The sequence below is a fragment of the Kryptolebias marmoratus genome, linkage group LG19, assembly GCF_001649575.2.
Source record: "Kryptolebias marmoratus isolate JLee-2015 linkage group LG19, ASM164957v2, whole genome shotgun sequence".
Lineage (NCBI taxonomy): Eukaryota > Metazoa > Chordata > Actinopteri > Cyprinodontiformes > Rivulidae > Kryptolebias > Kryptolebias marmoratus.
The window spans coordinates 13,863,662-13,878,085 of NC_051448.1; the positions used below are offsets into that span (position 1 = coordinate 13,863,662).

Here is a 14,424-nt window from a genome sequence, read left to right on the forward strand (position 1 = left end):
GGAGCAGTGGCTACAACAGATCCCAGGAACAACATCAGACATCTCAGTCCAGAAATGTGCAGTTCTAGGCACAGCCAAGATACTGCGCAGAACCCTCAAGCTCCCAGGCCTCTGGTAGAGGACCCGAGCTCAGAGGATGAAACAAAAAGACCATCCGCGGAGGGTGAGAAGGGATTTTTTTTAATATATATCTATATATAGATATATAGATATATATAATAGTAAGCAACACCATGCAGCCCTCTTTAAATCTCTCCGTTGGTTTGACAACTATCTGACCTCAGATCTCAGTGAGTTTAAGTAGGGGGTTGAGCTTCCTCTTGTCTTCAGATACTGAATGGTGTTCCTCAGGGGCCAGTGTTGGGGCTGCTTTTGTTTACTACATACATAAACAGTCTTACTTTTGTCCTTCTTGTGCTACAAACAAGTACAATAAATATGAAGCAGCGCTGAGCAACCGGATGAGAACTTTATTTAGAGGAGCTTTAATAGAGACAAGTTCCATCTAAACCGAACAGTTTCTGTCCATCAAGATCAAATGTCTAAAAGATAAATTAGAAGAAGATGGAATGCAACCTGCTCCATCTTTTAGAGCTAAATAAAAGAAACTGCCTGTGCAGTTTTAGTTTATTTAACCAAGAGTCCCTTCGAACAAGCACTGACTTCTTATTGTCTTGCTTCTTTTGTTTCTCTCCCTTTAAGGCTGCGTCTCCTTTTTTCGCTGACACTCTGGCGCTCCGTCATTAACCTCCCACGCTGCCAGTGGGTGCCCAGTGGGTGCCTCGCCGAGCTCTCGCTGTAATTATAGTAATAAGTCTGCCTAATATCTGGGCACTCGCGTTCGAACTCGCACCATGTCCCCTACACGCTAACGGGCGGGAGGTTCGGGAGCTTTTCGCACCTGGAGGAGGATCGTTGGAGGAGGTTTCTGGAGAGGGGGAAAACCGTTTGCGGAAGCAGACCCGGGCTGAGCTGCAGACGTTCGCACGTTCTTTTTAATAGCTGTTTTAACGCGCCATTTTTCAGTGTTTTTGACTCGATACGGTTTGTGTACGTGGCTCATCAATGATAGAAAACAACCACTAAATACGCATTGACCGAACGTCCACCGTGTGATTTGTAATAAATGGATGAAATCAGCAGAGTCTGGTTTTGTTGCCAACAATTACGAGTCGTTTGTTTACATTCTAACATTCACGTGTTTCGGTCTCGGTGCGATGGGTATTGACTCTGTTTCCTCCCGGAGGTGGAATCAGAGATGATCAGAGCAAAGGTTGGAGCAAAGATCATCCACTGATGAGGTGCTGAAATATTCCGAACTCCGAGCGAGGAATATTTGCTGTTTTCTAACACAGTTTTTACTAAAACATCAGTAAATTTCACTGATATTGAGCTAAACCTCGACATGGTAGCAGCTTACTGCCGTAACGACTTGTGGATGACCTGTAGCCATTTTTGTATTTGCGAAGGTCGATTAGCTATGGCAGCCATCTTGAATGAGGTTAAATTGTTTCTGTGATGTCTCAACATGTTAGCTGATGAGACGATGAAGGTCATCTGTAATTCTGACACTGAACACAACTAAATCAGCGTGCAGCTACTTCTGGTCTAAAACAAGTGAGTGAATCCTGAGAAGATTTCTAAGGATGGTTCATCCTCCATGTTTGCTCTTTAGGAGGAATGACAGCAGACATGTTTGTTAGCCCTTTCTCACATCTACTGTTCGTAGTCAACATGAGGATTTATCTTCAGCTGATGGGGACACAGATTTAAACCGCTGACTGATTCTTTTAACTGCATCCTCAGTGGACAAATATGGCGGCTAGTACCTGGCGAGGAGCAGAAGCTGGAAGCCGTACAGAAAAAAAAAACGAGAATCGACAACGGACCAAATAAATCCTGTTCTCGCGCCAGAGCTCAGATGGAAGTGAGAAAAACCCCATTCCGCTCGCTGTCAGTCATGTGTGGAGGTGGGCAGCGCCGCGCCAGCAGCCACCAGCCGGAGCAGCTGCTGGTGGGTGTGGCCTCTCCGACCTGGACGATTGGGCCACCGCTGCTCTTTAATGTGACACTCAAACGGAGGGCTATGGCTAATACCTGGTTCGTCTGTCCTCGTCTTTCTGTGAGATAAGAAATAAGCTCTGTTTTTTTGTTTTTTGTCAGCCCTCGCTGCACTTGTGTTTAAGGAGATAGCGCAGATCTTTGGGATTGGCATTCTGTGGCAACGAGCAGTTAATATCTTACCTGTTGCAGATAGCCGGCCAGCTGTTTGCTCATCAGTCAGGTTAAAGTTAAACTATTTGTTCAAACTGAGGTTGTTCAAAGAGCTACCTACAGCAGGTAAGATATTACATGTTTATAATGTCAAAAGATCCGAACTATCCCAGTGAATGTCTGTGTTTAAGCAGATTAACCAGAAACAAAGACAAAATGGAGAGATAGAAAGGGATTCAAATAAAAAACTGAGCCGTCTCTGGCCTTTCCTTTCCTTCCCTGGAAGCTGAAAGCAGCTGGCAGCTCGGCCGTTCCTTCTCCTCCCTCCTTCCACCTGCTCAGCTTCCCGTTCTATGAAATCCTCCGACGTGGCGAGCAAGAAGAGGTCACGGTGCGCCCCGGAGCCCACCACCACGCATTGCCTGGCGTCTCTGCCCCGTTTTCACAGTCTTCGGTGGTTTTGCTCGAAGCTGGCAGAGAGAAAGCCCCGGCCGTCTCAGCTGGCTGAGCAATCAGTGATTTTATAATAAAATGTTATTTTATCCCCCTACCAATGATGAAACAGCTCCCAATAACTGCTTGTCAAAAGATCTTTTTACAACTGATTACCAAAGGTGTGGAAGTAAAAAGGAAAGCCACGTTTTATGTGTCTCCATGTTTGTAGTCCTTTTACATCTGTTAGCACATTCTGACTAAATCTGATACTCAGATGTCTTATTTTAATTATTGATCTGGAAAAACATCTAAATTAGAGTTGTCTGGAAAAGTTGAAGCGTCTGAACTCGTTCTTGTTAAAATGATAAACCTCTAAAGGAATCAATCGTGGCTCTTTAAGGAAGCATGTCTGTATTGAACCTTTGACACGTGTTGGAGCAACGTTTGGTTCCATAAGAAATGAAAGATTAAATCAAGACGTTTTATTTCTGGACTGACAGAATGATAAGTTTGCAGCGCTGTTTGCTTGATTGACAGTAATATTCTCTTGGCAGAACAAAGATCCTGTCTGTGAAATGACGTTTTTTTGTTTTGTTTTTTAAAATAAATCCGCTCATGGCCAAAAGATGCAACATTTCTGAAGCAATCATCTTTAATCTGCCAGCACAAAACCTGATGGTACCAACCTATAAAAGCCTCAAGGCTTCAGTCTAAAAACTGGAGATTTAGACTCAATGGGAGATTTCTGCTTTGTTTCCAGTTATGATTCATAAATAAACTGCTGGTGTTTATTGATTTCATCTCATCTGAGGGCACGGAGGGTTGGATGGAGGTGATCCAAAAGGCCTTCAGTGTGTTTGTTAAGTATTTACTCTCGCTGTGAAAAGAAACTGAGATCCTGAAAGCACCGAAACCAGCAGCTTTAGGCTCCCACAGAGGAGCCGATAGGGTGGAAACTGTCGGAGAGACGCGGACTTCCTGCTGCTGAGTAACAAATTAACAAAAAGCAGGAAGAGTTCAACACTTTCTACATGATGTGAGAGCGCTGGAGGACAGCTGAAACGTGCTCAAGAAACTAAGACTGAGCCACTGTGGGCGGCAGTGGCTCAGGAGGTAGGGGTTTGTCCTGTAATCGGAGGGTTGCTGGTTTAAGCCCCCGCTCCGGCTGTCTCAGCCGTTGTGTCCTTGGGCAAGACACTTCACCTGCCTTGCCTACTGGTGGTGGTCAGAGGGCTCGGTGGCGCCGGTGTGATGGCAGCCTCACTTCTGTCAGCCCGCCCCAGGGCAGCTCTGGCTACAATGTAGCTTACCGCCATCAGTGTGTGAATGTGTGGATGAATGGGTGAATGATTGTAGTGTAAAGCGCTTTGGGGTCCTTGGACTAGATAAAGCGCTATATAAGTGCAAGCCATTTACCAAGCCATTTAAGACTGAGCTGGTAAAGCTAAAAGTAGAAAAAGGCTAGCTAAAAGCTAAAACCACTGGCTAAATGTTAAATGTAACATTTAGCAAACGCAACTAAATGCTAGATAAAAGTAGCAAAATGCTACTGAAAAAGTGAAAAACAAAACACTAGCTAAAAGCTAAGTGCTAGCTAGAAGTAGAAAAAAGGCTAGCTAAAGGCTAAATGAACCAAAAAGGCTATCTAAAAAGCTAAACATTGGCTAAATGCTAAAACGAGCTAAATAGCTAAATGCTAACTAAAAAAGTTATAGAAACAAGCAAAACAATGGCTAAATGTTAAATGTAACAAAAAGCTAGCCAGCACAACTAAATGCTAGCTAAAAGTAGCAAAGGTCTAGCTAAAAACTAAATTAAGAAAAAAAAAGGCTAGCTAAAAGTATAAAAAGGCTAGCTAAAAATAGTAAAGTTGTAGCTAGAAGCTAAAAGAAGTTAGTTAAACGCCAAAGGTAGCAGAAAACTGTTGCCTAAAAGCAGTTAACTGGAGATGAAAAATATCGAATGTATAGCTAAAAGTAGCAAAATGCTAGTTAAAAGCTAAAAGTAGCATATGAATACAGAAACTGAGCAAACATGAAGAAGTAGAGTTCAGACAGAAGAATGTTTTTGAAGAACCTGAAGCCAACACCAGGTATCTCTGTGGGGAAAATATTTGTAATTAAAGTTTAATATTTTGAAAACAAGAAAAGCTACAAAAACCAAAACTCACAGCACTGCATCTTCTGAATGAGCCAAATGTTTTCATTTAAAATAGCACAAAGTAGTTAGAAGTGGTTAGATTAGAAAAAACAAAACAAAAACAAAGCCGTACAAAACGAACAACTAACTGTGCAGAAGTTAATGATAATTATTTATTTTAACGCCAGCGTTCATTAAACTGATAAAAGAAGCGAGGCCTCCAATGGACGAAGAGAACGGAGACGGTCAAAGCAAACACTCAGAACAAAGACAAGCCCGCAGGACCAAGAGCAGCCGAAGAGATCCATCCATGTTTTATACACACACGGCATTCCTCTCAGGAGCAACCGTTGTCATGGAAACGTCGAGTGATATGGACCTTTATGTGAGGCGCACACAGACGCTGAGAGCATTTACTGTTCAATAAACAGTACCAAGAAAGGACTGCAGGTCCTGGTTCCCAGAGAACTGACCATTCAGGCAGATAAAGACGAGACGACCTCGTCTCAGCCGCTGATCATCAGCATCCATCCAGATATGATGCTGCGGCGGAGAGGAACTGACCCGCTCGCTCAGGGATGCTGAGTGGATTATTACCAGGCGGAGGTTAGATGAGAAACTACGGGTCTGTCTCCTCAACGCAGCGGCGAGCCAAGATTTTACTCCCAGAGAGCCACATCGCCGTCGTTAAAGCCACGAAACAGAAACAAATCGAATATTCCTCCAGATTTTCAGAAATGATTTGATTCAACATGTAGTATAGTTAGCTCGGAGCCAACTATGTCACAATATTTACGTCAGCCTAAAGCGACTGTTAAAATGTTTCGTTCTGTAGAAAGGTTATGAACAATTACTGTCTTACCTGTTGTAGATAGCGCTTTAAACAACCTCAGGTTAATGAAATAGAGTTGAATTCTGATCAAACTGATGAATTAATGACTACTGCTGGCGGGGGTTTATATTACACCTTATTTTTAATGGATTGTCTTAAATCAACCCCACTTTAAAATTATGCTGCTGTTCATTTAAACGACACTCCAGCCGACGTCTCAGCTAAACGTTTGTATATTTCCTGAAGTCAGACTTGTCCAATTTTGCACCGGGAAGATTGTTTTCTGTTAAGAAAATGCCACTGAATCTTTAGGTTACAGCCATGAAGCCATGTTGTTTGAACAGAGTTACTCGTGATATAATCCTGGGAAGGCCAGCGGTTTATCAGTGGGAATAGCAGGAATGAGTGGAGAGCATCTCCTGTTCAAGAAATGTTTCATATAAGAATAAAAACATAAATAATCACGACAGAGTCTGCGGATTCGGTTATGTTTCTTTACTCGTGGCAGGGAGACGAGCACAGATTTGTCTGGAGGGGGGAGTCCCTCACAGCTAACGTTACAACATGGTTAAACAGTGTTTCCCCAACTTTGTCCTCCCCCCGCCCCATGAGTCCAATTCTAAGACCGCTGGACGCAGTCAGGAGTGGTCCTTTAGGACCCGGAAACTCCCTCCCAGCGTTGGAGGGCAACAAGCATTTGTTTTTGCATTAAAGGCCTAGCATACGGATCATTTTTCTTTGTCACATCTCCAAACTGAGATTGTTCAAACAACAAGTAAGATATTATCTGTTCATAACCTTTCCGCATATACCAACTTCAAAAGAGCTGAACTTCCCTTTAAAAGGAAGTAAACCTTTAATGTTCAGTCACCTGGTAAAGGAAAGCTTGGTCCGAAATGGTTAAACATTGAAAATTTTAAACACAATGAAATGATAGGATTTTAGTTTTCTTTTTTTTTTTTTTATTTTAAAGTTGGATGGAGATTGTAAAGTCCTGATTCTGGCCCTCGGGGGTAGATTACGTCACTTAACCAGGCATCACATTACATTTATTTACTCTGATAAATACAGCGTTGGCTTCAGACCTGCAGGTGGCAGGTCCATTTGGTGGATTTTCGAGTGTATTTGCAGAAGTAAGAAGGACAGCAGCCCGGATGAGTTGTACTGGTGTATAAATTAGAGAGACCTCATCAGGCCGAAGGAGATAAACGCCAACTGAGTTTTAAATTTACTTGTGAAGCTAATTGCGTTTCCGCTGCACGTTGTTTTTGGCGGTAATTGTCTCATTTGTGAAAAATGAAGATGGGGAATATATATTTCCTACAAACACAATCCATGATTATTATTATTATTAACATCATCATCGTGCAGTTTGGGTTGAGTGTTTTCACATGTCCTCCGGTTTATTCCACTGTTCAGCTCAGAGGGGATGAAGCGGAGCGGGAAAACCACTTGAAAAGAAACTAGAAGTGATTAGAGTAACTTCTGCTGAGAGTCTTTTTTGTTTTGTTTTTTCTCTCAGTAAGTGTCTTTGCGTTTCTGCCTTGCAGGTACTTTCATCTCGGCGTTCAGCGTGCTGTGCGGCGCTCACTGCGAGCTGATTTCGGAGCGGGGCGTGTGCTGCGTGCTGTGGCTCAACGTGGCAGCAGCCCTGATCCAGGTCCTGACAGCCGTCATCATGGTGGGCTGGATCATGAGCATCTTCTGGGGAATGGACATGGTCATCCTGGCAAGTCAGTAATCCACCGTCTGTAACAAGTTTTCCCTTTTTTAAAAAAATTTTCCTGCCGCCACAAAAGACAGGCGATAATCTGATCGCCTGTGGATCTCATGAGCCGCTGGACGGACTTGAATGAAACGACTGGGTGAACACTTACAGCTGACCGAAGCCTGAATCCCACCACAGCAAACAAAATGACCTTCGTGAGGGGAATTTCCAAACCATCTCGAAGGGTCGGTCGCAGGGCCTCGGCCCTGAGAGTCTGGAACTCGTCTCGAACCGTTCTCAGTTTAGTTTCCTCCCATCAGAATAAGACACGATTTAGACATAATTAAGACAATTCGGGGACTAAAAGTGGCCTCTCACTGATGGGAGCCTAGTTGTGTTATTAAGGGTCAGTCGGCTGAGGCGGCCATCTTGCTTTGAGAGGACTCCAAACAGTAGTGCGTTGTAGGTGTATGTCCAGTGAGTAACGTCTGCAAGTTTCCTTAAAGTTCGTTAAGGAAGCTCATATTAAAACTTAGTTTGCAAACATTGATACATCAACCAATCCAGACCCCACAGTCAGACTTTGGTCATTGGTTGTGTTTTAGTTAATGTTAAATCTACAGCCAAAGGCTCGTCACACAATTAGCCTAATTAGTTAATTAGTAAAAGAGTTCTGCTATCAGGAAGCATCTGGATTTAAATTCAGGTCGTCTCAGAAGTCAATAAAATAAAAAAAGGGGGTGAGATCGGTGCGTCTGTGGTTAGAACTAAGACGAGGAGGTGGGATAAATTTACCACCTACTCTGTCAGAAAGTGATGTAGTCTTCTGTGGGAATGATTCATGAACAAGTGCCGACACACACACACACACACACACACACAGTCACCGCTCCCCCAGCGTATCAAGGCAGCCTTTGAATTAGCACAGAGCTTCCTCCTTTGTGAGTCTGAGTGTGGAAGTGTGAGGTGTAGCTGCTGCAGAGTGTGTGTGAAGCACCCTGATTAGTGTGTGTGTGTGTGTGTGTGTGTGTGTGTGTGTGTGTGTGTGTGTGTGTGTGTGGGAGTGAGCAGCCCCCACACCCCCTCGGTGTGTTTTTGTTCTTGGTTTCCTACAGTTGGTCGGGCCTCTCTGGGCGCTCGTCTCCTTCAGCCTCAGCTGCTAAAATCTGTCTTACCTGCAGCAGAGCTTTTAATTTGATTTTTATTTATTTGTTCATTTGTTGTTGTTGTTGTCGCTGCTTCTCAAGTTTAGTTCATGCCATGCTTTTTGGTTCAATTATTGTTATTCATTCATTGAAAAAAAAAACATCTCAGCAGCTTTGGGCGTTTTTTTTTTTGTTGTTGTTGTTGTTTTCTTTGCAGCTGCTCCCCTTTTGAGTTTTCCTTCATGCCTTTCGGCCATTCGCTCTGAGAACGTGGTCGTTTTGTTTTTCCCTTCCCTCCGTGATGAGCGGCCTTTTCGTTTTCCATAAGTCTGCCTCTACAAGGACGACTCTGTTCCTTCTGTCTAACGATTAAGGGATCATTTTCCTCCGTCTAATGATCGCTCCTGCTTGATCTCACTACATTTTTGCTGCTCCCCCCCTTACATTATTCCTCCCACTCCCTTTGCTTCAATTTCGTCTTTTCGCTCGTATCGCCTTCCCCCTTTTCTGTCTCTCTCTCTTTCTTTTCCCCTCATTGATCCATCAAACCAGAGTTGTGTTACTGCAGCTGCGTGCATTTGATCCTGTAATGCATCTGTGTCATAAATGAGGTCAGATTATATTAAAAAAAAAGAAATTGTGAAACAAACTGTGGCTAACTGTGTCTTTGTGTCTTCTCTCTCTCGATCTGCGACCCTTTCCTGAAAGTTTCTGATGGTAGGTGGCTCTGATTTTTGTCTTCTTCTTCTTCTTCTTCTTCTTCTTCTTCTTCTTCTTCTTCTTCTTCTTCTTCTTCTTCTTCTTCTTCTTCCCTCACCGCCAATTATTCCCACACTGATTATATTTAGCAACCTGGAACACATGAATTCCCCGGCTTCAAATTAATTAAAGAAACTCAACTTCTGGGTTTTCTCATGGTCTCCAATCCGGGTCACACAAGAACCGCAAAAAATATGCTCGGTATTTTTACAAGGAAAAACCCAGTTTGTTAACTTTTCAGAACCTTTAAACTTCAAAAAATAAAAAGCAATTCGACACATCAGTCCTCCTGAAATGCCTCCCTGTCAGCTTTTCATAGACTTGCTGTTTTTTGAAGCCTTCGCTCGAAAAACGTCACAGATGTTCGAGAGAACGCAAAGACGGTTTGGTTCCGATTTTATTTTTAGCCTCACATCGGGAGGTTTTTGGGTTTTTTTTTCTGCCCCAGATGTGGAGTCACAGCTCGGGGAAAAAAATACATTGCAACCGAAATGCAAGCCGTGACGACAGTGGGAAAGTCCTGTTTTCTTTACGAGTGATATCAGTTGTAGCACAGAGGATGAAGACTGATGACACCATTTAGAACGAGCTGTCAGGTTGCGGGTTCAAAAATGACCAGGCTGTCCCTTTAATACCACCGATTTCTGTGATTACAACAGAGATGAGCCATAACTCAAACCTACGGGTTAAAAAAAAAGGGCTCGTAAGAGCAATTTCAAACTTGATGTTGGTTGGTTGGACAACTGTTTGCCCAGCTTTACAGCTGGCAACAAAATCAGTTAAAGAAAACTTTAAATTGCTTCTGGTGTTACTCAGAAGTTGACGGGGACTTCTCTGGCCTAGAAAACATTTCCTTTTAGAATATAATGCTCAAAGGGGAATAAAAATGTGATAAAAGGTCACAAGTTTCCTGAAAAAACCCCCAAAAGACCTCAAGGTCCGAGAGTTTAGGCCAATTATTATTTCAAACTCGCATTTAATTGTTGACCAGCAGGGGGCGTCTCAGTACATGTTTTTCTAAACTGGGTTCATTATCCTCGTCCAGCAGCTTCTTCTCGAACGTTCGTAACGCTTGACGTTTGATGACAAAACGATTGCCGAGCTGAGGGAGGAATGCCCCGTATTTATGTGGTCCAGATTTCTCGGTTGCCGTGCGTTCCTATCGCCGCTGCAGCACGTCGAGCTTCTGACAGGAGTCAAACGTTTGCCTTTTTGTTTGTGAGGATTTCACGCAAACGTCGCAAGATCGCTGCGCAACAGCGGCCCGATAACTCTGCAACCTGCCTGCGAACTTTGGCCTGGAAATTAGCGCAACATTTATGCAACACATACATAAGTTACTGATTCTGCGTGATTCTGTGCTGCCAACTATTCGCTAACAGTCGCTAACACTCTCACTGCTGCTTCACCATTTCACCCATTCCCCATCTTTTCCACTCATTGGAGAAATGTTTGACTGATTTTTCCCGGAAAGCCCAAAGAACACCGGGTCGGTGCTGCTTGACGCTCTGAGGAAGCTTTGCTAATGTTCAAACTGACCACTTAGCATTAGCTTCAGCTTCTAATGCTTGCTTTAATAAACAGCACACAAAATAGGAAATGTGAGTTTAGTTGATGATTTCTTTGTTGTAACGATGCTTCTTGGCAATAATTCTTAAATTGTTGGAAAGCCTGTTTATTTCCCACTAAATAAATGTTAGGAAAATGCATTTATGGGTTGCGCTCATGAAAAGCTGTCTGAATCTTCTCTGTCGACGTCAATCAGCTTATTCTGATATTGAGTCACGTTTTGAGCTTCTGGTACTTCAGGTGTTGACAATCAGGTGCCTTATTGTCAGCACCTGTGAGCAACTAGCGGTAATCCCATATCACCACAGGCTGAGGCAGAACTCGACCCTCCAAGTTGGTGTTCTGTTTGTTCCAGACTGACCGACACAACCACACTGACTGATTTACAGCAAACGCTGGTTGAAGAATGGGACACCGTCCCACAGCAGGGTGTGATGAGGAGGAGGAGCCAGGCTGTTGTGGCTGTGTATGGTTTTTCCACATGCTACCAAAGCCCCTAATTGTTAAATTAATATATTGTTAACTTGCCAACACGTCCGGTTTGTTCAGACTTTGATCAACCAGTCTAATAAACGACACCAAACAAGAGGCAATAGCAGAATAAGCTGATTGACAGAGAAGATTTGGACAGTTTTTTATGAGCGCAACCAACAAATTCATCTCTGCTGCTCAACCCACAGATGTATTTTCCTAACAAATATGGCTCCATTTAGTGGGAAAATAAACAGGCTATCTAACAGTATAAGGTTTATTGCTAAGAAGCATTGTTACAACAAAGAAATAATCAACCAAACACAAATTTCCTGACTTTTTGAGCTTAATTTCTTTTTTCCAGCTCCTCTCACTGGTGTTTTCTTATGTTCGAAATGACAAAAAATGATCCGTTTCCTCCACGTTTCCTCTCTCCTCAGGCTGTAGAGACCAGGGCGTTCCTCAGGATGTCTGAGAGGAGTCGTTCTCTCCTTGGCTGACGGATCTCACAAACAGTTTAACACCCCCCCCCCCGCGGAGCCAAACAGCAACCTTTGAAATGATCCTCCGCTCGCAGAGACACGATAAGAAGTGACTGTCTTACAGATAAACACCAGACTGTATTTACGTTTATACTTTAGAAAGAAAAAAAAAGAGGCTGGAGCTTCTGTTTTATTGGTTATTAGAATGTTGTCTTTTATTATCCTTTATTTGCCAAACTTACAAAACTTGCTTCCAGCATTTGAAGATGGGTTTGCAATTTCTTTCCACACATTCCTGCAATTTCTGTAAGTTTTTTTTGGTGGTAAAATGTGAGTTTTCACTTAAATATCGCTGAACATTTTGTTTCGAAGCGCCGATCTGGAAGCTGTCATTGCTCAGGCTTCGGTGTATCAGTGCTTCGAAGTCGTACTAGCCTCTTTCCCTTCAGGTTTGTAATACTGTGACTGTTCAGCTTCAGTAATGTTTCCTCTGACGGTTTTATCCAGGGTCGAGGGTTTTTATTTTATTTTTGCATGTTCAGTTTCCTCTGTGTTTTTATGAAACAAGACAAAATAGTGAAGTGTTCCACAAAAAGGAAAACCACTCAGCACTAGATCATTAGACCGAAGTGGAAATTAAAACGCGATTAAATTCGCAAACAGCTGAATAACCTGTAGCTGTTTCGTGAAAGTCTTTTTTTTAAAGTGACTCATTCTTCTGCGTTTGATTTCAATTCTCGTACGCCTCAGATTTGTGAACGAGCACCGAAGGGATGTTCTTCGAGCTCTGAACTGAGTTAACAAAATATCAGCTCGCTCTGTTTGGCGGCTGTCGAAGGTAGAGTCCGGCTCCAGGCGTTCAGGTTTCCTAACTACAAGTCTGGGTGTTTTGGCGTCGTGTAAAAAGTCACGTTGAGTGTCAGCTTGTGTGTTCATGTGAGCGTTCTTAATGTTAAAGATGGAGACAGGAGGGGTGATGTGGCCTCAGCCCAGGTATGTCAGAGTCTCAGTTGAAATAGCAAGAAATACATAAAACAACTTTCAGTCATTTGCATAAAAATAACCACAGGTGTCAAAAACACAAACAGGCTCGAATGAAAGCCAAACAAATCAGAACCAGCACCAAAAAAACGTAATAGCTTCTAAACTGGACTACTTTTCCTGCAGATCTGTCCATCACCTTTCGAGTCACCGTTACGAATAAATAAACAAAATAAACCCAACAGCGTCCCCTCTTCTGTCACTTTAGTCTAATCTTTATTCCAAGCAGGACTTTAAACCAAACCCTGCAACTCTGCTGACAAGAAACAGGTTATGAAAGGGTTTGAACATAATAAACTGAAAAAGGGGCCAAAAAGCTGGTAAATGTGGGACGAACCCAACTTTATTTCAAAATGTTACGATTTTAGATAATCTGACCCTCAGTGTCCACAAATCCCTTCTATTTGCTGCTTTCCGTTTGAAGAAATAAAGCTTGATTCCGACCGGATTGGCAAGCTAACAGATAAATTAAAGATAAATTAGGCAGCAGGTTAGTAGTAATCTAAATTTAAAGCAAATAATAACAACACAATATTATAAAGGGTAACATTCACCAGAACAAAATGGTTGTCGCTCTAAACCTGAATAATTCACCCTCAGTTGGTTCATGTTTCACTCTGACTTTTGTAAAAAAAAAAAAAATATATATATATATTGTAACTTGGGATTATTTCCATTCTTTTTAACCAAATGCCTTTTCAGTCATACTCCTGTGCTTCAGATGACAAATGAAAACAGTGTTTTTATGTGGTAATATGCTGTGCAGTGATTGTGATGAGGATGAGGATAATGATGATGATGATGATGCCTGTCGTGGATGTTTTGAAAGGGTGCTGCTGAAGTGTCTTTACTTAGTTTAGGTTTAGGTGCAGTTATACGTTCAGATAAATAAATAACTTGTTATATGGACACTTATTTATATATTTACTACTTTATAATGTGTTTTATGGGGGGTTATCTTATAGCTGTAATACTTTCTATTAAAAATGACATTGTGCTAGATTTTTTTTTTAGTAGGATAGTGTTCTTTTTTTTTGTCTGCATGCAGATCTTTGGCATCTAAGGACTGTGTACAGTAACACACACACACACACTTCACAAAGTCAAAAACTGTATCTTAATTCTGTGGCTTTCTGCGCTGACTTTATTAAAAGCAGACTGAGGAAACTAACAATCTTGCATTTAATGGTCATTTTGGTTTTGAATTGTCTGTTCTGGAACTAAACAATCATTAGTTCATTCATTCATTATGAAGACATGAGGGGAGCATTGAGCATGGTGAGGATTCATCCTGGTAAGTGCACTCTACATAGATTTATATTTAGTTCTGTTAAATGAGGCGGGAGTTTCTTCCTCCTGAAGAATCTGACAGTATCTTTAGGAAAAAAAACAAGAATTTTCTCAGAATAAAGACAGATTTATGAGATTAAAGTTCAAATATGGACTTTTATCCTGTCCGAATTCTGATATTAAAGTCAAAATTAAAAGATTAAAGACAAAATTAAATTAAAGATGAAATTCTGAGGTTAAAGTTAAACATCAAAGATTAAGGACAGAATTCCGAAAATAAAGACAGATTTCTGAGATTAAAGATGGAATTGTGGGATTAAAGACATAATTCTGAGACTA

At 42.0% G+C, this 14,424-nt stretch overlaps 1 protein-coding gene across 1 annotated transcript in view; it reads left to right on the forward strand.

Moving 5' to 3' along the window:
- The window catches only part of stum (stum, mechanosensory transduction mediator homolog), a 22,744-nt gene extending 8,778 nt beyond the window's left edge, over positions 1 to 13,966 (forward strand). The window contains exons 2-4 of the mRNA XM_017409292.2: positions 7,171 to 7,353; positions 9,182 to 9,190; positions 11,713 to 13,966. Of these exons, the coding sequence (XP_017264781.1) occupies positions 7,171 to 7,353; positions 9,182 to 9,190; positions 11,713 to 11,747 (227 nt within the window). The 3' untranslated portion in view covers positions 11,748 to 13,966. The remainder of the gene's footprint in view (positions 1 to 7,170; positions 7,354 to 9,181; positions 9,191 to 11,712) is intronic.
- Positions 13,967 to 14,424: the final 458 nt, after the last annotated feature.